This window comes from Acipenser ruthenus, chromosome 57, assembly GCF_902713425.1.
Source record: "Acipenser ruthenus chromosome 57, fAciRut3.2 maternal haplotype, whole genome shotgun sequence".
NCBI lineage: Eukaryota > Metazoa > Chordata > Actinopteri > Acipenseriformes > Acipenseridae > Acipenser > Acipenser ruthenus.
Window position 1 is genome coordinate 3,336,880 of NC_081245.1, and position 24,771 is coordinate 3,361,650.

General features: G+C 39.0%; 1 protein-coding gene across 3 annotated transcripts; it reads left to right on the forward strand.

Annotated features, from left to right (window-relative positions):
- Positions 1-293: 293 nt before the first annotated feature.
- Positions 294-23,132, forward strand: LOC117407679 (zinc finger protein 501-like). Of its 3 annotated transcripts, XM_059017716.1 has the most exons (4): positions 311-568; positions 3,345-3,542; positions 6,051-6,614; positions 9,025-11,647. In XM_059017716.1, the coding sequence occupies exons 2-4, from the start codon at positions 3,383-3,385 to the stop codon at positions 10,032-10,034; spliced, it is 1,734 nt and encodes a 577-aa protein (XP_058873699.1). In that variant the 5' UTR covers positions 311-568; positions 3,345-3,382; the 3' UTR covers positions 10,035-11,647. The 3 variants fall into 3 exon arrangements, with proteins under 3 accessions (XP_058873700.1, XP_058873701.1, XP_058873699.1); XM_059017717.1 differs by lacking the exons at positions 6,051-6,614; positions 9,025-11,647 and adding an exon at positions 21,372-23,132 and having other exon boundaries at positions 294-568; XM_059017718.1 differs by lacking the exon at positions 6,051-6,614 and having other exon boundaries at positions 309-568.
- The last annotated feature ends 1,639 nt before the right edge of the window (positions 23,133-24,771 follow it).

The following is a 24,771-nucleotide window of genomic DNA, read 5'->3' on the forward strand; positions in this document are numbered from 1 at the left end:
AAATAAATAATAAAGTCAAATAAAACAAAATAAAATCAACACATAATAATGTCATATCCTTAATGTCATAACTTTTAATGCATTGCAAGTGTTATTAGGGGATGTCGCGTTGTGTTTTCAACCTCTTCTCTGCGCTGCGCTAAGGTTTGGAGACGGCGTTTCTGTAGAAGCAGCGTGTGACGTCAGACAGACACGCAGCCACGAGCAGCCGGCGCAAGCTCTGGGATACGAGAACGCAACCTATGATGAAACCGAATACTGGCAACTTCTGCGTTGTGTGTTGCTACGCAACGCCCTGTTCTGGAGCCCAAATGGCGCCAGTTTCGTCTCTCTGCGTTGTGCTGCGCGTGCTCAGTAAGCTTTGTCTTCCTGTGAGAGCGTGGCTCGTTGCGTTGTGTTTGATTTATTAAGAGCTTGGACATTATTAAGAGCTTTTTCTTGTTTTTTTTTATCTGAACGGTTTTAGTTAAAGTGACGGTTTAGACGTGAAACGGAAATATTGAGAACGAGTAAAGAAAAACAACAACTCACGCCGACTGCAGACAGCGAGGGATATTATAGGAGAGAGGTAAACAATATTTAATTTAGCGCAGTGTAATTCACATAGATGATTTAGACATGCGCACTACATAACCATTTCGAAACGGAATCTGAAAACTGAACTGCGCAACAAGTTTTTATCTGAATTACATTTCTGCAGGAGAGCACTTTGACGCGGTTGTGTTAGTACCTTAGGTTTGCAGTGTTGGGTGTTAAACCGTAATTTTAGGTTTCAACAAACAAAATCCAAAGTAGATTATTACTTTTCTTAGCTACAGCTATGGACACAAGTTTAGCAACAACTAGAATTGTTATTTGACGTCATGCAGTCAAAGAAACTACAGCAATAGGCCTATATCGCAAAACCTGTGTAGGGCCAGAAAGTGGTATGCATACCAAAACATGACCCGTGTAAGGTCAGAAAATCGTACGTTTGTATTTCAAGTATTTTAATGCATATGCCAGTTTATGCACCTGTTGGTATTATTTTATTCTCGTTTTTAAATATATGCACTGATAGCGGTATCGTCTACAGTACAATGTGAAAGTATTGAATAGGCTACTGGTGTATGCTTGCTTTAAATATATACATTTCAAAACCATTAGTCGTGTTGATAAGTTGCTACAGACCTTAACATTGCGTTAAAACAATATGCAGATTTAAGGTCGTGGAATCTACATTATTTTTACATGTGATTGTGTTGCCTCGTTTAAACAGATGGATAGAATATAGACTCATTGTATTAAATGAGGTGTCTATGCATGCTGCCTGTGTGTCTGTATACCATGCACTCAACATTGGATGTGTTATGTTGGCTATAGCTAGATGATAAAGTAGTGTTTGTACTATACATGTTAACTCTATATAGGAATGTACAGATGTAAATATAAGCACATATACACAGTTGACCCTGGCTTTACGAGTAGCGCTCCCTCAAAGCTTTTTAGATACTGAGAAACTTGCCGTTTTGACTGAGAAAGGGTCCATTATCAGTGAGAAACCTTCAGCCATGCATTAACCCTTTTAATATATTTTTGTTGCATTATACAATTTTGAAACAATATTCCAACACAAGTATCTCAACAATTTGCTTTAAATTTAAACAAGATGTTTATTGTGGTCTGATTCTGAATCATCCACTGATTATGAATCGGGGCACTTTTTAGCAGCGCTGCTTTAAGTGGCTATGCTGTTGTACCGCAGAGACGTATGATGTGGGCACAGAGTGAGGATGTGACGGATTCATATAGATCCTCAGATGTTTCCACCTTGCTGATAACAGCAGACTGCTTGCTGGAGGCAAGCTTGGCAAGATAAGGCCATTCATGAAATGTTGAATGAGAGATTCCTCAAGGCCTTCCAAATCGAGCACAATCTGTGTGTGGATGAAGCCATGATTCCTTATGATGGGAAGCACTCTGCTAAACAAGTTTGGTTCTAAGCTGTGGTGTCTGAATCCTCGCCCCTGTGCATGTTATGTATTCATTTGTGTTTTTATTATGTTTTGAAGGACGGGCGAAAACTCGCCTGCCATTATATGTTATTATTTTTAAATACCTCTTGTGAGAATGCGTGACTGTCGGCTCAGTAATTATTGAGTTTGCTGACAGTCACGCAGACTTGTTAAACTCGTGCAGACTGTGGCCGAGGGGTTAATAAGATAATTAATAGCCAGTTAATCCCTCAGCCATAATATAAAAGACCTGCAGCTTGGGCTGCACGGGGTGAGCTGTCCAGAGAAGAAGAGACAAGTAAGAACAGATACTAAAAGTAAACAATTGCTACTTGAGCTGGCTGTAAAACCAGTACGATACTTGCTACCTTTTGTTTTGTTTAAATCTTGTATTTGTTTAATAAACGCGCCACAGCGCTTTTCATACCCCAGTCTGCTACTGTTGCCTGGTTTCAGTTCCTGGTCTGACGTCATCCACCAGCCATCCTGTTCACACTTGGATGCCTCTTTCAGTGCGAACCTTATGCTGGTAAAGGTGTTCCATTACCTGAACTTGGCCTGGGTGGCTCTGTGATGACAGGGCTGATCTCTACATTACCTAAGAATGTGACATTTCAAGCTGACATTTGACAGTCTATTTACATCACTTCCACTGCTGCAGGACATGGGTGACAAAGGAATGGGAGCTACTGGCACACCGAGAGCTAACAGAGCACAGGATTGTCCTGTTTTAGATACAAAGTCAATGTCTAAAAGTTCTAGGGGCAGTGCAGACTGCCGCTACAGTTCTACCATTCCAGTGAAAGTAACACGATGGAATGACAATCGCGTTGTCACTATGGGGATGGGGGGGGGGGGGGGGTCTTGAAAATAGCTAAGACTAACTGTTATGTTGAGGTAACATTATTCAGCAGGTTTCATTAGACTTTATGAAGCAAAATTAGTTAATGCTATAGGGTGATGCTAAACTTTTGGCCATAGCCTGTAGGGTTAAATGGGGGCTATTCAACCCCATCAATATGTTCAATAGTAACTTCTCATGCATGCAGATGTGTGTCTGATATTAAAGGTTTACCTAATGTAACAAACATTACATAACAGAAGAATCCTCTTGTTTTAGGGGTGGAATAGCCTTGCATGCCTTTTGCAAGTTGCATTAGTCTTTTGCAGTACACAGGAGAATTCATATTACAAAGGTGCAGTAGATATTGGGAACATTTCAAATAAAGCTTGATATGTGAATTTAAATTATGTTGGATTAATACATAACATAGTTTACTAAATTCAAATAAAAGCACTTTATATGCAGTCTGAAATGACAAATTAACAGTCTTGTCTCCTTTTCTTCAGTGAGAACGGATCAGCCTCACTCAAAGGAAGTTTCTGAGATGGAAGCAGCTCACATCAGCCCAGAGCTTCCTATTCGATGGGTTGTTTCTGCAGACGGGACTGTTGAGATCAAGGAGGAAGTGACTGAGCTGGGGTGTGACCAGGCCAATGAGCGGATCCTGCAGGAGGAAACGCCACCTTCTAGTATCACTGAGAGAGGTGAGTGACACTGGAATGCAGATCTGTAGAGGGGGTCTATAGATCTGCGTTAGGGGGCAATTATTTCTGGTTGGCTTCTTCACTGTACTTCAACATAAAGCTATTTACAGTTCAGTTTGTTTACATTCCCCAACACTAATTTTAAAGCCCCCTTCTTTGAAAGCTGCTTGTTACACCATGTCACTATATGCCAATACTATTGATGACCTAATTTACATGGAAACAACGTTTCTTTCTCTCAAATGGTTTAAACTGGAACGATTCTACACAAGAAACTGGATTGTTGTTTATGATCAGGCTGACAATGGGGTTAATGCAGGACCAAATGAACATGTACATATCTATTATTATTATTTGTTTATTTAGCAGACGCCTTTATCCAAGGCGACTTACAGAGACTAGGGTGTGTGAACTAAGCATCAGCTGCAGAGTCACTTACAAGTACGTCACCTGAAAGACCGAGCACAAGGAGGTTAAGTGACTTGCTCAGGGTCACACAATGAGTCAGGCTGAGGTGGGATTTGAACCGGGGACCTCCTGGTTACAAGCCCTTTTCTTTAACCACTGAACCACACAGCCTCCTCAAAAATCAATTAATTATTTATTTCTTAGCAGGCACCCTTATCCAGGGCGACTTACAATTGTTACAAGATACCACATTATTTTTACATACAATTACCCATTTATACAGTTGGGTTTTTACTGGAGCAATCTAGGTAAAGTACCTTGCACAAGGGTACAGCAGCAGTGTCCCCCACCTGGGATTGAACCCACGACCCTCCGGTCAAGAGTCCAGAGCCCCTGACTACTACTCCACACTGCTGCCTCTGTGTATCTAGAAGTATACTTCCATGATTAAAGTTGACACATTTTAAATTAATTTAGAAACATGATAGAAATTATGCTCAGACTAGTTACTTTGAGGGTTTGGTGACCTTTTTGTGCAAGAGAGGCAAACTGAATGGAAATTTAGAGCAAGTGGTCTAAAAAGAGCCAATCATAAATGCACAATTGATGAACTTTAAAGTGCAAAAAAAAATAAAATAAAGATTATTGTTCTTACCGTGCGCTTCTTTAATGTGGCTTCTGCTGCTGCATCATTTTGCTCATTTATTTGAAGTCCGGTTCATAGCTGATCAAGTTTACAGTGCGACATGCAGGTCATTCAAAATGATCTAGACAGCATTCAGAACTGGGCAGACACATGGCAAATAACATTTAATAGAGAAAAGTGTAAGGTACTGCACGTAGGCAATAAAAATGTGCATTATAAATACATCTATGAAAAAGATCTAGGAGTTTATGTTGACTTCATCTAGACAATGTGGGGAAGCTATTAAAAAGGCCAACAAACTGCTCGGATATATTATTATTATTATTATTATTATTATTATTATTATTATTTATTTCTTAGCAGACGCCCTTATCCAGGGCGACTTACAATCGTAAGCAAATACATTTCAAGTGTTACAATACAAGTAATACAATAAGAGCAAGAAATACAATAACTATATATTGTGAGAAGTGTTGAATTTAAATCAAGGGAAGTAATGTTAAAACTTTACAATGCATTAGTAAGACCTCATCTAGAATATTGTGTTCAGTTCTGGTCACCTCGTTACAAAAAGGGTACTGCTGCTCTATAAAGAGTGCAAAGAAGAGCAACCAGAATTAGCCCGGGTTTAAAAGGCATGTTGTATGCAGACAGGCTAAAATAATTGAATCTGTTCAGTCTTGAACAAAGAAGACTACGCAGTGATCTGATTTAAGCATTCAAAATTCTAAAAGGTATAGACAATGTCGACCCTGGGGACTCTTTTGACCTGAAAAAAGAAACAAGGACCAGGGGTCACAAATGGAGATTAGATAAAGGGGCATTCAGAACAGAAAATAGGAGGCACTTTTTTACACAGGGAATTATGAAGGTGTGGAACCAACTCCCCAGTAATGTTAGCTTATTGATCCCAGAATCTCATCAAGCAGCTTCTTGAAGGATCCCAGGGTGTCAGCTTCAACAACATTACTGGGGAGTTGGTTCCAGACCCTCGCAATTCTCTGTGTAAAAAAAGTGCCTCCTATTTACATCTAAAATATCATGATATATTTATTCATGTACATCATCCACCCCTATGCTCTGTAGCTGCCAACACTGTGCAGCAGCACAGCTGCTTCTATCAGGGGCTCACTTCTATCTGAAGACTAATTACATACCCTCTGGTTTCGGGCTGTTTGTTTCCTTAACTCTTTAGGCCACTTCAGCAGCATTTCTGCAGAGTTTCTCTTCAGCTCTATTTAAAGCTTTATTCGGCTTTTCTTCTGTAATTGTTTAGTTTTTACTTTTAAGGAGTGCATGGTAAACAGCAGTTGCAGTGAGCACACCAGGTTAGATTGCTAAAAAAATTCATTGGAAAAAGTCAGTAGGAGGCGGTCGGCACTAATGTTTGAGGTGTGTACCACAACGTGCATCATATGTGAAATAAAAAAATACACTTTTATTCTGTTTTTCAGGTACTGATATGAAGCTTTCTGAACTGGAACCTGTCCCCATTAAAGATGAGGCCCAAGAAGAACTAGAAACTGTCCACATTAAAGAGGAGAGTCCTGTACTAGAATCAGTCCATATTAAAAGGGTTATTCTCAATTCTAAACCCTTAAGCAGCTTGCAGGGCTCTCTTCCCTGTCCTGGATGTGGGGAGAGTTTTAATACTGAAGGAAACCTTGAAACATCTCCTGGAAAGACTCTGCATCGCTGTGCTGGATGTGTGAAGACTTTCAGGGAGTCAGGAATCCTGAACAGACAGCAGCAAACAGGCACTGGAAAGACTTCATATAACTGTCATGAATGCGGGGCAGATTTCAGACACCACAGCACTGTGAAACACCACCTGCGAGTTCTGAAGGTACAGCTGGGTTATCCTTGTGAAAGGCAGGATTCAGAGCCTGTCCACATTAAAGAGGAGGCCCCAGAACTAGAACCTGTCCACATTAAGAAAGAAGTCACAGTGCTGGAACCTGTGCACATTAAAGAGGAGAATCCTGTACTAGAAAATTCAGAATGTGAACACCTTTCAGGTAAAGTAAAACAAAGACTGAAAGCATGCAGAGATGAATGGCGGGGTGTATTGCTCTATTGAAAGCATGCAGAGATGAATGGCGGGGTGTATCGCTCTATTGAAAGCATGCAGAGATGAATGGCGGGGTGTATTGCTCTATTGAAAGCATGCAGAGATGAATGGCAGGGTGTATTGCTCTATTGAAAGCATGCAGAGATGAATGGCAGGGTGTATTGCTCTATTGAAAGCATGCAGAGATGAATGGCGGGGTGTATTGCTCTATTGAAAGCATGCAGAGATGAATGGCGGGGTGTATTGCGGGAGGGAGATCTAACACCAGGAATCATTCGATCTCTGTCACTCTCCCCCCGCATCGCTTAATCACCCACATTTATACACAACGCTCACACAGCATGGCCACGTTCACACACTCTCATGCAAATCAGTCCATTCATTCTCCAGCCACTCAGGACACAGTACGCAAATACCTACTGCCTTACTCACCATTTTATTGGTCTTTTATTACATTCCGCATAACAAACTAGGATCGCATCACAAAATGAAAAAAAATAAAACTTTGATCAATGACTGAGTGATATACCTGACCCATATCATATTGCAGACAGAAACGGACCTGAACACATTTGCTAGTAAATTTAAGTAACATACCAAGAGTACAACTATAATAAGGAATACAGTAGATGCAGCTTATTAACAACCTCCCGGTTCCCAGCAAAAAGTTGCCATTAACCGAAAGTTGCCAAAAAGTGAAAAGCCCCCATTTTCACTTGTACTTGTATGGAATTATATATACTGTAGATGTACAAATATAGCACTGAAATACATGTGTTTTAAATGTTACTGTTAAAAAAATTAACACGAGAAACACAAAATACCCAGACATAGAACTGTTTACTTCACGCGTGTGTAACAAAAACAATAGTAGGCTTAAATAGTACTACACAGCGTCCTGACAATGAGTAAAGCAAACAAAAAAAATGTGTTGTACTTACAATCAATTCTAAAGAAACACAATTTTAAAATAAGAAATTGTCCAACGTTCTCTGTCTCCATCTAAATTTTGCGTGCCACATCGTAGCCAGTTTCGAAGCCACGATTCTGCCTCGGTCCGCCAGAAATACGCAGTGTGTTATAAAAGCTGTTGAAGTATGTGCATAAATCATGCAACTCGCTCTGTAGCACTTGAAACTAGTAATAAAGCTGTCAATAAGCGGCATGCTTGTAACCAAACGCTGTCTATCGGGGTTGCTAATAACAGGCATCTACTGTACTTGGGAGTTGTTCAAATCTATAAATAGCTTATGTCTGTTTTTTTTTTTTTGTTTAATCTTTCTCTATAAGCTGAATCCAGCTCCTGATGTACAGGTGTTTTAGTTTGTTGCATCACAGACACAAAATCTTTGCCAACTATTACTGCTGCTTTGTGGAATTCTATTCAGAAAAACACTTCAGGTGGTAGATCTTTTAGTTTTGTATGGCACCTAAATTATGGAACAACTTGCCCATCACAATTCGAGAAGCCCCTTCAGTCAATGCCTTCAAGTATAGACTAAAAACCCATGTCTATAGCCTGGCATTTTCATCCAGGTGAGCTGATATCCTCTTGCCCCCATATTGTTCCCACTGTTTATTTTATTTTTTTATTTAGATTAAAATCATGTTTTTATAATACAGCTTATATATTCTGTTTTTTTTTTTTATTTTGTTCTTTTTTTAAATGTTTACTGTTCAGTAATATGTATTGTTTTTGTCTTTGTAAAGCGCTTTGTGGCGACCTGTTGCAAAAGGCGCTATATAAAAATTGAATTGAAAACCTTGGCAACAACACCTTTTTAACAAGGAAACGTTCCACTAAACAATAAGGGGAGCAGTGAAAATCCATTTTCAATTCCATTTTCACTGCTCCCCCATCACCTGCTGTTTGAACGAATGTTTTGTTAAAGGTAGTTTTAAAATGTATGTTGCTTGTCCTCATTGACACCCATGCTATAAAAGGAGGCTGCCATTAACAGGAGTGATATTATTATTATTTATTTCTTAGCAGATGCCCTTATCCAGGGCGACTTACAATTGTTACAAGATATCACATTATTTTTACATACAATTACCCATTTTATACAGTTGGGTTTTTACTGGAACAATCTAGGTAAAGTACCTTGCTCAAGGGTACAGCAGCAGTGTCCCCCACCTGGGATTGAACCCACGACCCTCCGGTCAAGAGTCCAGAGCCCTAACCACTACTCCACACTGCTACCTCCACACTGCTATATTAAGTGGGTCTGACTGTTCTCTAAATATTAAGTAATCATAGTTCACTCTAGGAGTTGTTGTTGGTTATGAGGGGAAACTCTATAGAAGAGTGAATGTGCTTTATAATAACCTTTGTCTCTCCTTTCTTTTTTCCTTAGCTTCTAAAGTAGATGAAGGAGAACACGACTCTAATCGATCATCCCACTGCAAAAACTCTTCTAGTGACAAACCACAGTGCAAGAAACACAGAGAGAAGACACCCCAAGAAAGAAATATGAAGAAATTGAGAACTCGCTCAGTTAAAATTCCTTCTTTAGAAGACAGACAACCACTTTCTCTGGAGAGTATAGAGATTGCACATTCTGTGTGTGTGAAAAATTCTGAAACCCAGGGCAACTTGAAGACCCTGCCTTGTTCTACTAAACCAAGAAAGAGTTCACGTCAATTAGGCTCTCCTAAAACTCACAAGGGAAATTGCACAGAACAGACTCCATTTCCCTGTGCTGATTGTGGGAAGAGTTTCAGTCATTTATCACAGCTTAAAATCCACCAGCGCAGTCACACAGGAGAGAAACCTCATCACTGCACTGAGTGTGGGAGGAGTTTCAGTTTGGTAAAAACCCTTAAAAGACACCAGCGAGTTCACACAGGAGAGAAATGTCACAGCTGGAATGATTGTGGGAAGAGCTTCACTGAATTAGGAAGTCTTAAAAAACACCAACGAATTCACACAGGAGAGAAACCTTACCACTGCACAGAGTGTGGGAAGAGATTCAGTCATTTATCAGACCTTAAAAATCACCAGCGCATTCACAAAGGAGAGAAGCCATACCACTGTGATGATTGCGGGAAGCGTTTTACTGAATTAGGAAGTCTTAAAAGACATAAACTAATTCACACAGGTGAGAAACCACACCTCTGTAATGAATGTGGAATGCGCTGCAATTATTTAGGAAATCTTAAAAAACACCTACAAATTCACGTAGGAGAGAAACCACACAACTGTAATGATTGTGGGAAGGGCTTTACTGAATTAGGAAATCTTAAAAGACACAAACGAGTTCACACGGGAGAGAAGCCATACCACTGTAATGATTGTGTGAAGAGCTTTACTGAATTACGAAGTCTTAAACGACACGAACGAATTCACACAGGAGAGAAATCCTGAATGTTGGGAAAGTTTTAATCTGGCGGGACAACTTAAAAACCAGGAAATTATTGCATCACTGAAGAGATTAATGTGATGAACAATTTATAATGCAATTGGAGTTAAAATCCTTTCTTGACAAACAAGCTTCTCGTAACATTCCTTCACAAAGACACCTCAGAAGTGTTTATTGCACCGGCCTGCATTTACACTTTGAAACAGACAAGAGGATGACAGTCTGATCGGAGACATCACAGCTTTAAACAAAACACTTAACACATTGCAAAGAGGGAGACACTACAAATTACAAATATACATGCAATACTGGCAACATACAATAAACACAGCCTCGATTTACAATGGTCTGCACAGTATAGCAAGATGTGTTTGTATATTTGACCCATAATATTAATGCTGTAGTTTATTACATATGATGTAAACTACTGCTTGGAACTTTTTGTCTAAACAAAATCTCCACGATGCACAAACAGCATCCCCACATCGCTGTCAGCCAAAAGGCTAAAATCTGTTCATGTTCCACATCGAACAAGCTGAACGTGTTGGAGTCTTCCTATCTCACAAAATTCCATCAACTTTGAATATTACTACCGGATGGTCAAAATTCAGTATTAAAAAAAAATACATGCTTTTGGGTGAAACAAAAGATAGCGCAGGGTTTATATCATGTAAGTGGATAATAGTTCAAAAGGTTTTCTTTATGTTGTGCTGCGGGATCGGGGGTCTCCACAGTCTTGCTCCAGGGCCCAGTAAATCGTAGTGGTGGTGGGGGGCGGGGCTAAGATCGCTAAACACTTTGTGTGAAGAAAAACTAATCATGTGGATTATATATTAACCAGGTCAGTGTTTAACATATATACACCTGTGTTTAATCAAGTTTACAAATTCTGTGCTCCGTAATAAAATATACAGGCTTTTTAGCTATAAATATATTCTCAAAAAGGAAGGACATTTTTTTTACCAAAAACTTGCATCAGTTAGGGTTGATATTGAAACAAGAGTAGGGAGATGTGATGGTAGAGTTTTTAACCCTGCATGCCCTCCCACTCTCTTACAAGCAGTGGAAGGAGAGGCAACAAACAGCCACAGACAAGCGATTAAAAAAATAATCATGATTAATCTCACGATTAAAAAAATTAATCTGTTCATCTTGGTTTTAATCGCATATTAAATTGATATAATTACTACATCCATGTAATTTAAATTTGTATTATTACTGATGCTACTATTATTATTTATTATTATTATCCTTAACTGTAAATAAAATCATTTAAAATGTACTTATTTAATCAGGAAATTTACCCACCGAGACCGTGACCAAATTTTACTAGGGGCAATAATTCAGAAATTACAAATAGAACAAACATAATAAAACATGCAGTTCAAGCTTGATCAGCAGCAGGGAGATCAGAAAACAGAATAAATAGCATATCTATTTTTAAATGTGACTGTGGACTGAAATTAATTTTTTTAAAATAAAATTATAGGTATGTAGGAAATGAACTGTTAATTGTGAAGAGAACATGAAAGAACGTTGTCATCATATTCAAAAACTGCAAATTAACAAAATTGGTAGGCTGTACATATTATGTAAAAAAAAAAAAAAAAATTGCAGCCTACTCCAGTGACGTAACTAGGCTTGGAAATGTGGGTGGGCACCAATTTAGGGTGGACAGGCAATGAACAAAAGGTCTGACGGCACAGGAAATAGTTTACATTTAAAAAAAAACCTGAATACATCAAATATTTCCTCTGTAAATCCATTTAAAATGTTTGAAGTGAACAAAAAAATAAATGTACAAATATCTGCAGTGAATGCACTTTAAAAAGCCAGACCAGCAAGAACACAGTAATGTTACACTTTAAAAAGCCAGACCAGCAAGAACACAGTAATGTTACACTTTAAGCAATTTTTAAATCCAATGAAAGTTAGTCAGTGACTTGCCATCGCCAAGTTAGTATCCTCTCGTCTCTTCTCCACCATATAGGATAAGACGTCGGGCTTGCTATTTAATATTGCAATTATATATAGTCATACTCCGGAAAATCAGTGTGGAGTAGTGGTTAGGGTTCTGGACACTTGACTGGAGGGTTGTAGGTTCAATCCCAGGTGGGGGACAGTGCTGCTGTACCCTTGAGCAAGGCACTTTACCTAGATTGCTCCAGTAAAAACCCAACTGTATAAATGGGTAATTGTATGTAAAACAAATGTGATATCTTGTAACAATTTTAAGTCGCCCTGGTTAAGGGCATTTGCTAAGAAATAAATAAATATTTACAAATTACAAAAAGAGTAATTGGGGCGATTTACTAGACTATTTTTTATCTGTTATGTATTTAGTAGAGATGAACAAGCTGCTGGCATTGCATTAGTAAAAATGATTTTGCAAAGTCAATTCCTGTGGCTCTCCCATCTGTCAGTGGATACCCACCACCCCTTTTTACAGGCTGTAACAAGGGTCTGAATTTAAGCACCACCATATTCAGATACCATGTTAGGATGCTTAGTTAAAACACGTAGATCACTTGCTGAGAAAAAATGTTTAATGTGATATCTTGTAACAATTGTAAGTCGCCCTGGATAAGGGCATCTGCTAAGAAATAAATAATAATAAAAATCGCACAGGTCATGCCTAATGGTCTTTCAAACCATAGGAGAGACAGCATGTTCTTCAGCGACTTGTCAGCATTGAGGCTCGCAAAAGCTGTTTTAATCCTGTTCACGGTGTACAGGTGGTTATTTGGGATCAAAACTCTTAAACATGCGTGAGTATTTGGAAAGATATGCAAGTGGCAATAATCTAAAACGTAAATTAGTGTTGGATATTTTTTTGCCACAGTCGATTTGTGCTTGGAATATTGAAACGTCTGGGACTTTAAAAAGATCTGCGTCAGCTGCCTCACAAGCTGTCAATCAAACACAGCCTGCATGTGATTTGTTGTGTGAGAGAAAGATCCCACCTAAACACAGCATCACAATAACTACTTTGCTTTGATTGGCTAAAGCAGGGGTGTAATTTAGAGTACAGTTGGAACAAAAACCAGGAGCGACACCGGCCCAGGACCAGGATTGGACACCCCTGGGCTAAAGCCTACAACATTTTTAAAAATAGCATTTTTGTCCTAAACTTGAGCCCCCGCCTTCGGGCTGCACAGTTTTAAATAAATAAATAAATAAATAAATAAATAAAAATATGTAAATTTACTTGGAATTCACATAGGCACAGATTTGGTTGGGACTGTGTGCTAACTGGGTACGCCCCTGGCCTACTCTTTTAGAAAATTTAAAAAATGAATAAAATAATAATAATAATAATAATAAAAACACTATCATACTTAGCTTGATTCGTGGGCTTGCAGCGATCCTGAATTTCTGTCGAAACTGGTGGGTTTAATGTGTTGTGATATTGTTGTTGTCTGTAGCAGAAGAGCTGCTCGTGTATTTTGAGAAGTGAAGGGGCGGGTTCAGCACACAGCAGACTAGATGTACTCGTGTGATACGGTGTGTGATTACTGGAACTCACTTTGACAGTATACAAGTTAGCGTCTTTCTGTCCAGTGAGCTGTCAGAATGTTTTTACAATAAATAAATAAACAAACTTCCCCTTACTTCCACTTTTTACATATTGCCTACAAAAACATTATTAATAACGTTATGATATGATAAACGTTTTTTTTTTTATTAAAGACAACATAAACAGTATCCAAAGTGACTCTGTATACTTTGTTTCTTTTAACTTTATGAAGTTGTGTTTTCTTTATTCATTTTTACTTTTGCAAGTAAGAAATTTATCAAAAACAAATTCAACCAGTCGCTATTTCTGTCACTGAAATGCAGCCACACCTAATCAGAGAGGAAATTCACCCAATGGAAATCACTCAAGTGTAGAGGTGGATGATACATTTGAAATAGTCAGGCTGTATTATTATTATTTGTTTATTTAGCAGACGCCTTTATCCAAAGTGACTTACAGAGACTAGGGTGTGTGAACTGTGCATCAGCTGCAGAGTCACTTACAACTACGTCTCACCCGAAAGACGGAGCACAAGGAGGTTAAGTGACTTGCTCAGAGTCACACAGTGAGTCAGTGGCTGAGGTGGGATTTGAACCGGGGACCTCCTGGTTACAAGCCCCTTTCGTTAACCACTGGACCACACAGCCTCCTAAGTGGTTTAGAGATTATATATATATATATATATATATATATATATATATATATATATATATATATATATATATATATATATATATATATATATATATATATAATATATATATTTTTTTAAATCAATTGAAGACCATTATTTTCATTTTTGCATTCCCAAGTCATCCTGCATACCCCCTATGACCTTTGAACTACCACGAAGGGTATGCATCTTGTTCTTCTGGTTAATATATAGGGTGCATTCCATCTATTATTTTAGATGAGTATCTGTAGTCCTTTGTCTGTCTTTGTTTTACTTTATTTTTCTGTTATATTTATTTATTATAACTTCCCTTCTTTTCCTGTTTTCTTTATATATTTCGTCGGTATCCTTTCTCTATTCAGTCTCCAGTCCTCTTTCCCTTTTCCCAGCAAGTTCTTTATATTGACTTCCTATACCTCCATTTCCCTCAGCCTCCTCTCAGGGTATGCGTCTTCCTGGTTGAAAAGCCCTAGTTTGAGTGATCAGCTAACCTGAGGCAGCTGTGTGTAATTTACTGGGAGAAGGTCGGTATAAAAGTCCTCAGTAAACAAGCCTGTGTGGCTGTGCGAGGGTGAGGACCTGTTTAGAGAGCTGAGTCCTGACAAAGAGACTGTATTACTGAATCAGTGAACTTGAATCTGTGTGTTCTATAACTGTACTATTGTGAATGTTTTGGATTTTGTCAGTAAGCACATTAGTTAGAAAGGGAATCTGTATAATTTAGTTAGCACTCCCAGAAGGAGTTAGGTTTTGTTTGGGTGTTTTCAAACCTAAGGCACAAAGTGCAGTGTTTGACAAATAAACATACAGGTATTGCCCCGTTTAAATACACAAGAGTATTGTTGCAGTGTCTAAAAATATATCTGCAGACAAACAGTTTAATCAAGCATGAAAACTCAATTTGCTGCTGTATACTGATATCAAAGCTCACAAATCATTATCCTAACCCTCTGCAATATGGTTTGTTAAAGTCTCTATGGGACTATAGGTTTATTTAATTTACAAGACACAGTTTACTCCATATGAGACATCACTTTATCAGGAGTACAGCCATTTAAGTTTATTACTTAGACTGGTTAAAGTTAACCAATACAGACTAATACTTTCTTATAGTTCCTAGAATACCAATTTAAATCTTAACTAGTCTACGTGGGATTTACAAACACAGACCAGTGCTTTCTTATAGTCTGGAGAATGAATTAAACTGGTGTAATATTTGGACAGTGGAGTAGAGTTATTAACAGCACTCATAATAAGCACTTTAAAGGTGTCTGAAGAGAACATTTTAACCAAGACCTCTCCAATAAAATTGAATAGTAAGTTATTTAAATAGTTGGACTGACCAAGCAATACCATCAAAAAGATCAACCTTACCTTACCTTGAAATAATCCCTGGTTCTGATTCCTCTGAAAGTCTTGTTCATTGCAGTCGGGGTTCATGTTTCTGAGAGGTTGTTTAATGTCTGCATCTGCAGCGTTCATGCATTCTCGCACTGCTTTCAACAGACTCGTGTAGCAGAATCCTCTTAGTTATTTATTTATTTATTTATTTATTTATTTATTTATTTATTTAATGGAGAATTACCTTTAATATAAAATCAGCACTTCTGGCGTGATAAAGAAAGAAAACAACAGACCCGTTTTTACTTTTGCAAGGTGTAACTTTCTTAAATCAAACAGAAAAAAAGGACACTTGTTTCAGGACTCAATGCAGGTTAACAGTTTCACCCAACCTACACACTTTACACAGCGTGTAATGCAATGCTTTACTATCAGCAGCGCCTTCACTCGTGTCACTCACTCTCCAACACCATAAACAAAGCTAACATTTCAGGTCCCTGTGACGAAATAAAAGCGTCACTAGCAGGCGTGCCTGACTGGAATACTCGGATATTATTGGCTGCGGAAACACTCTGGAAAACCCAGCTTGGGAGACTGATTGGCTGGCCTCCCTATCGAAGCAAGGGCGGGATCGCGTTGAGAAGAGGACGTTATGAAACTGGATACCAGAGTCCGCCATGTTGGCTCCGACTGCGTTGTGTTTTTACAATGCAATGTCCTGTTTGGAGCCGAAATGGCGCCAGATTCGTCTCTCGGCTTTGCGCGGAGTGTGCCGTACGAGCTTTGTATCCCGTTGCTCGTGTGTGGGTCATTGTGTTACAGACAGATTAGATTGCGGTTTTGTGTTTGTTTTTAAATGTAAATGGTTTTAGTTTACATGTGAAACGGAAAGCTTGAGATCGACTAAATAAACAACAACAACAACAGCTTACGCCGACTGCAGAGAGAGAGAGAGAGAGAGGTAAACACAACTGAAATGTAAATTAATTCACGTTGATGTTTTAGACGTACTGCAGAATACTTCAGTACAGTGCACTACATATCGATTTCAAAACGCAATTTGAAAACTGAACTGCACCACAATGAAGTTTTAATTGTATTTACATGTGTAGTTACAGGAGAGCTTTTTGATGCGGTTGTCCCATATGTATTAAATGTGTAGGAGGATGAGGTTCAAACGTAATTTTAGATTTCAACAAACAAAATCCGAAGTAGATTGTTACGTTTTTTAGCTATCTCTAATAGTTTTGCATCAGCCAGCATTTTAGGATTGAGATAACATGCAAAAAATAAAAAATAACACACACACACACACACACACACACATATATATATATATATATATATATATATATATATATATATATATATATATATATATATATGTATATGTAACATATTTACGATATTTTATTTAACATCACGTAATCAAAGAAACTACACAATGATAACATAAAAGTATACTGGAAGCCATAACAGTAGTACAGAATTTCATGTTAGTTTTTTTAAATGTCACATTTTTCAATTTGTTAGATTTTCATAAAGTATTTGGAAAACTACAAAGCGGTATTTAATTAAATATGTTAACGTTACATTATTCGGCAGGTTTCATTAGACTTTATATGAAGCAAAAATTAATTCATTACATATTATTATTATTATTATTTATTTCTTAGCAGATGCCCTTATCCAAGGCGACTTACAATTGTTACAAGATATCAGATTATTTTTACATACAATTACCCATTTATACAGTTGGGTTTTTACTGGAGCAATCTAGGTAAAGTACCTTGCTCAAGGGTACAGCAGCAGTGTCCCCCCACCTGGGATTGAACCCACGACCCTCTGGTCAAGAGTCCAGAGCCCTAACCACTACTCCACACTGCTCCACGGGTGATGCTAAACTTTTGGACACAGCTGTAGGGTTAGGTGGGACTATTCAACCTTGTTGATATGTTCCACAATAACTTCTCATGCATATTAAAGGTTTATCCAATGTAACAAACGTTACATAATAGAAGAATCCCCATGTTTTAGGGGTGGAGTAGCCGTGCATGCCTTTTGCAAGTTGCTTCAGTCTGTTGCAGTACACAGAGGAATTCATATTACAAAGGTGCAGCAGCTATCAAGAACATTTCAAATTTTGGATTAATATAATATAGTTTTCAAAAGTGTGAGTTCTGTGGAAATTCAAATAAAAGCACTTTATATGCAATCTGAAATGACAAACTAACAGTCTTGTCTCCTTTTCTTCAGTGAGAACGGATCAGCCTCACTCAAAGGAAGTTTCTGAGATGGAAGCAGCTCACATCAGCCCAGAGCTTCCTATTCGATGGGTTGTTTCTGCAGACGGGACTGTTGAGATCAAGGAGGAAGTGACTGAGCTGGGGTGTGACCAGGCCAATGAGCGGATCCTGCAGGAGGAAACGCCACCTTCTAGTATCGCTGAGAGAGGTGAGTGAAACTGGAATGCAGATCTATAGAGGGGAGCTTTATTGAAAGAGGGGAAGAAAGCCTGTGGAATACACTGCGTTAGGGAAATGTATTTCTGTTTGGCTTCTACACTGGACTTCAGCAGAATGCTATTTACAGTTCAGTTTGTTTACATTCCCCTACAATAATTTTAGTGCCCCCTTCTTTAAAACCTGCTTGTTACACCATGTCACTATATAACAATACTACTGATGACCTCATTTACATGGAAACAGCATTTCTGCTGCAGGACACAAGACTTGACACAGCCAGGACAGCACAGGACACAAGACTCACTGACCTGTGCTGTCCTGACTGTGCTGAGTCTCGTGTCCTGTGCTGTCCTGGCTGTGCTGAGTCTTGTGTCCTGTGCTGTCCTGGCTGTGCTGAGTCTTGTTTCCTGTGCTGTCCTGGCTGTGCTGAGTCTTGTTTCCTGTGCTGTCCTGGCTGTGCTGAGTCTCGTGTCCTGTGCTGTCCTGGCTGTGCTGAGTCTTGTGTCCTGGCTGTGCTGAGTCTTGTGTCCTGTGGTGTCCTGGCTGTGCTGAGTCTTGTGTCCTGTGCTGTCCTGACTGTGCTGAGTTTTGTGTCCTGTGCTGTCCTGGCTGTGCTGAGTCTTGTGTCCTGTGCTGTCCTGACTGTGCTGAGTCTTGTATCCTGTGCTGTCCTGGCTGTGCTGAGTCTTGTATCCTGCGCTGTCCTGGCTGTGCTGAGTCTTGTGTCCTGCGCTGTCCTGACTGTGCTGAGTCTTGTATCCTGTGCTGTCCTGGCTGTGCTGAGTCTTGTGTCCTGTGGCAGTGCCCTGGCTCTCTCGTGAGTGTCTGGTGTAGGTTCTGCATACTTTGCCAGAGTCCTCATTAAAATCCAGATCTTAGAACATCATTTTATTACCATAACTGAATTACATTTTCTTTAAATTAGGCAATTGATAGATGAAACAATTATTTGCCAGTTTGCATTAAAGCATTGATTATGTCGTTATACACTGATCATAGTGCTAGTTGATGAGATTCTGGGATCAATAAGCTACTAATAACCAAACAAGCAAGATGGGCTGAATGGGGCCTCCTCTCATTTGGAAACTTTCTTATGTTCTTAGTACGGTAGATAGCGAATGCCAGCATGTTGCTGGGATACAAACCTATCTGCCTTTGGATTCACATTGGACAAGTCACATCCGTTACAAATGTTGTATTTATAGTTTCCTGATTTCAAAAATGAAAGCTACACAATTATTTTTAAAAGGTAAGAATATGACACAATGTTTGGTAATTTTTTGAGGAAAGGAAAGGGAAAAGTTTATTGAATTTTGTGTAGATGCCCTGAAAAGTGAACAGTACACAAGCATACCTGTTTGTTTTGTGTAATCATTTTAAAAGATTAGTTTCTTGAAGTATTTGTTTCAACGCAGGTTGTGTTTCGATTACATGTCAGATAAATAGATTATGTTTAGTAGTTAAATGAGCCTATCTGGCTTTGTGAGAATAATGAATGCTTTGCTTTTGACATGAAATGTTAAATGTAATGTGAATTAACAAGGACATTTCATATTGAAATGACTTCTGTTAAAATAGTATTGATTTTTGTTATTGTTATTAAAGTGTTAGATGTGGTGTGGTGCGGACACATGCATGTTCTTTTCAGTTAATTAAATTCGAGCCCTTTTTAAATCAGTTGTCCTCATTTGAATGTCAGGTGTGTCTTGCTGTTTAACTTATATACACAACAGCTTTTTTAGTTATTGGATCTTCTGATAAACATACAAATGTTTCTTCTTTATTTTGAAAATAAAATGTCAATGCATTGATTGTTGACGATAATGTGTATGTGATAATTGATTGAGAAATTAGTTTGCAGATTGCAATTAATCATTGCTTGTCCTTTTTTTGTTGCTACAATAATAACAAAGCAGCTATAAACAGTAATAACATTTGAAATTAAAGTGGGAAACATTAAATGCAATACTGAAAAGCAAACGTATGAGAAAGTGAAAATGCAGTGTTTAGAAATACAAAATTGGGAAACGTGACAAATAAATTAAAATGCTGAATTTAAAGTATATTATACAGCATGATAGCACCATTATAGGTTAGTGTGGCTGGCAGAGCCTTGTTTCAACTCAGTTTTAAGGGGTGTGTTTTTACGGCCGTTTCAAACTGGATCGGGGTGGCATTTCATATGCTCCGTGTCTGTGTGACGGATGCTTTTTCTGTTTCATGAAAATCTGTGCGGAAGTTTTTAAGTTACAGAACCGTGAAAAAATTAGTTTTGATAAATTAGTCAGAGGTTTTTTTTTGCGCTAAAATAACGTCTGTGTGTTTAAACACCATATCTGGCAGGCGGATAGTACTCATTTACTAGGGGAGCCTTTTTTGGAACCGAAAAAATTGATAAAGTATTTAGCGTTATTTTAATCTGAAGCAAAAACACATTGGAAATGTGGAAAAAAAGCCAAGTTATCAAAAGTGCCCAGCCATTTAAAGTGGAGATATCAAAAACACAAGCCAAGGTTGCCCCAATTGTTTCTTCTAACTTGTATCAAAATCAGAAGCTAAGTACAACAATTGGGGCAACCTTGTAAAAGTGGTGGGCGGCATTGTTTCTACTGACTTGGCTTGTGTTTTTCAGGCACAATAAAAGTGGATCGAATGTATGAAAAACACAAGCCAAGTTAGTAGAAACAACAACCTTGACCCCCACTGCTTGTACAGTTGTGCCTATTTGCTTGGTGCTGGCCAAGGTTGCCCCATTTCAAATGTGCTTTTATTTCAGATGATAACACACAAGACAGCCTCTCGGCCAGCCTTGTAGCATTCCAGTCGTTCTGCAGTATTGTCCTTGTGATGGCTTTGGTACACTCGCCCATATGGTAATGGATACGTTTCGTACTTGATAGGGAACGTTAGGTTATTACCCGGTTAACCCTGGTTCCCTGAAATGGAAATGTAACCATTAACCTTCAAGGTCGCTGCGTCCATGATTGCAGCAGGCTTGAAGGAAAAATTATACTGTTATCTGTGAGGGCAGTCCTTATAAGCCATCTTGGGTGGGCAAGACTGCATCACAGGCACTGCATGCAGCTTTGATATTCTATTAAAGTTCAGGGTCTTCAAGAGGTAAACACCCATGCGTTTTTATTTTTTTTTATTTAAGGAATGCATGGTAACCGCCAGTGCCTCTTGCATTAGATGCCGTGTTGCAATGAGCTCACCAGGTTAGAATGCTAAAACTAAGGAAACATGTTCTTTGTGGTCAGTAGGAGGCGGTCAGCACTAATGTTTGAGATGTGTACCACAACATGCATTATATGTGAAATAAAAAAAAATGTGTTCTATTTTTCAGGTACAGATATGAAGTGTCCTGAGGTGGAACCTGTCCCCATTAAAGAAGAGACTGCAAAAGAACTAGAACCTGTCCACATTAAGAAAGAAGTCACAGCTCTGGAACCTGTCCACATGAACGAGGATAGTCCTGTACTAGAATCAGTTTATATTCAAAGAGTTATTCTCAATCCGAAAACCTTAAACAACTTGCAGGGCTCACGTAATGAATGTGAAGAGAGCTTCTCTCAATTACAAAGTCTTAAAATACACCAGCAAAATCACAGAGGGGATAAACCACACCACTGTAATGAATGTGGAAAGAGCTTCACTCATTTGGGAAACTATAAGAGACATCAGCGAGTTCACACAGGAGAGAAACCTCACCACTGTACTGAATGTGGAAAGAGCTTCAATGATTTAGGAAACCTTAAACAACACCAACGAATTCACACAGGGGAGAAACCACACCACTGTAATGAATGTGGAAAGAGTTTTTCTGAATTAGGAAGTCTGAAAAAACACCAGCGAGTTCACACAGGAGAGAAACCATACCAGTGTAATGAATGCGGGAAAAGCTTCACTCAATCAGGAAAAGTTAAACAACACCAGCGAGTTCACACAGGAGAGAAACCATACCAGTGCAATGAATGTGGAAAGTGCTTTACTGAATTAGGAAGTCTTAAAACACACCAACGAATTCACACAGGAGAGAAACCACACCAGTGTAGTGAATGTGGGAAGCGCTTTAATGAATTAGGAAGTCTTAAAACACACCAACGAATTCACACAGGAGAGAAACCATACCACTGTAATGAATGCAAGAAGAGCTTCAGTCAATTAGGAAAACTTAAACAACACCAGCGAGTTCACACAGGAGAGAAACCATACCAGTGTAATAAATGCAGGAAGCAGTTTGCTGTGTTAGGAAGCCTTAAAAGGCACCAGCGAGTTCACACAGGAGAGAAACCATACCACTGTAATGAATGTGGGAAGCTCTTTGCTTTATTAGGAAGCCTTAAAGCACACCAGCAAATTCACACAGGAGAGAAACCGTACCAGTGTAATCTATGTGGGAAGAGCTTCACTCGATTAGGAAAACTTAAACAACACAAGCGAGTTCACACAGGAGAGAAACCACATCACTGTAATAAATGTGGGAAGGGCTTCACTCAATTAGGAAATCTTAAAAGACACCAGCAAGCTCACACAAGAGAGAAACCACAATGAATTCTGAAATCTTCAAAGACACCAACAATCACACAAGAGAAAATCCACAGCTTTGTAATGCATGTGAGAAGAGCTTTTCTCGATTAGACACGACTTAAATCGCACCAGCAAAGTCACAGAGTGAAACTTACTGGGGTTTTTTTGGTAATATCTTTTTAATGAGACCAGCTAAAATATGATATAAATTAGCTTTGGAGACCACAAAATTATTTTCTTAGGTGAGAATTGGAAATTGAAGATATGGAGATAAATTAAACTTTCTCAGCAAGTGATCTACATATTTGAACTAAGCAGACTAACATGGTATCTGAATATGCTGGTGCTTAAATTCAGACCCTTGTTACAACCTGTAAAAGGGGGCGGTGGGCATCCACTGACAGAAGGGAGAGACACAGGAATTGACTTTGCAACGCTGCACAGTTTTTGATCAACTTGCACCTTGTCCATTCATTACAAAATCATTTTTACTAATGCAATGCCAGCAGCTTGTTCATCTCTACTAAATACATAACAGATAAAAAAAAAAAAAGTAGTATATTCAGCCCCCCCCCCCCTCCAAGTACTCTTTTGTAATTTGTAAATATTCTACAGTAGGTTTTAATACTGGCAATATCATGTTGCAAAAAATGAAAAGTAAAATTGTGTGTCATTATTTAATAGGAGGCTGTGTGGTCCAGTGGTTAAAGAAACAGGCTTGGTTCAAATCCCACCTCAGCCACTGACTCATTGTGTGACCCTGAGCAAGTCACTTAACCTCCTTGTGCTCCGTCTTTCGGGTGAGGCGTAGTTGTAAGTGACTCTGCAGCTGATGCATAGTTCACACACCCTAGTCTCTGTAAGTCGCCTTGGATAAAGGCGTCTGCTAAATAAACTAATAATAAAAAAATAATAATACATTTGCATAAACCACCACAACCTACCAGTTGTCTTTATCAAGTCAATATTATTAATTCTCAAGGTTTCTGCTACCTAGGGACAATGAAGAATGAACTGGTGTTGGAGCTTTCCTTTCTTCATGGGGTTGTATCTGGGTGGAAGGTACCTGGTGTAGTAACATAGGCCCTTAAATATCCTGTCAAGACAAATGAACATGGCTTTATGAAACTAACCTGTCATTGGGACAAGCTGGTCCACAACATTGTGTGCTGTGTGTGTGAAACTGGAAAGTTTTAGGGAGTTTGTGTCTCAAGGATGCATGGCCTTGAGGTTACAACGGTTTTCAGTTGATTATAAAGGATAGCATGGTATGAAGTAGCAATTCTTATGTGAAAGTAATACTTGATGGGACATGTGAGGCAATAAGACCTGTGGTGAGCAGGGGTATTGGTGTAATTAGGTTTAGCAGCAGAGAGGAGCAGCAACTGGCTGTGGTTGAGACGGAAAGATTCTGGCTGGGGATCTCAAGCACAATAGAAAGAAAGAAACGCTGATGTACAGGTAAGTAAGCTGGGCCGAGTTGAGTGGAGGACGGAGGGGGGTGATGCTGGGACACCAGAATCACCGTCGAGCCCTCTTGAGGTGTCGTGGGCTAGTCGACGAAACACTGAGGATGGAAGGTGCCCACTTGAAAACCCCAGAGATGTACCCTACTTAGCTCAATCCAGACGCTGCACTGTGGTTGATCCCCGGAGCCAGCATCGCAGCTGTTGTGTGTGCTGATGCGCCAGGGAGGCAAAATAATCTGATCCCTGGAGCCAGCATTACACTTCAGCCATTAACACCAGACAGAAGGATATCTACATCATCATATGGAAGGAAACGTAAATGGATGGAGACACATATGGATCACATTAGTTTACTGTAAAGCTACGTCTTAGTTGGTGCTTATCTTGGCGAGAGCCGAGTTCAAATCAGCATGAAGTTTTAACATCTACTCTCGTGTAATGGAAATCTTAATGAAAAAGTAATAGAAAGTTATTTCTTTTCTATCACCCTTCGTCTGGAAGCTGCAGTGCTGCGGACTCTCATTTGTTCCTTCTAGGACTTCATCTCTGCTGCTTGTTTGATGTTGAGACACTGGATCCCATAGCGGTTACCAGTCTGTTTGTGAAATTGAATACAGATACAAAGGGGGGGAAGTTATCATACCTGTTAATTCTTATAAGGAATCTTACAGCAAGACTTTTAATTAATAAATCTATCAGAAGATTTGGTGACAGCCCTCACATTGTACAGAATATTGGAAACATCTT

What these genes read in the sequence shown, in the direction of transcription:
- LOC117407679 (XM_059017716.1), top strand. Translation starts at nt 3,383, where the DNA reads ATGGAAGCAGCTCACATCAGCCCAGAGCTTCCTATTCGATGGGTTGTT. An exon ending in TTCTAGTATCACTGAGAGAG is followed by an intron (nt 3,543 to 6,050) that starts GTGAGTGACACT and finishes TCTGTTTTTCAG; the next exon opens with GTACTGATATGAAGCTTTCT. An exon ending in AGAATGTGAACACCTTTCAG is followed by an intron (nt 6,615 to 9,024) that starts GTAAAGTAAAAC and finishes TTTTTTCCTTAG; the next exon opens with CTTCTAAAGTAGATGAAGGA.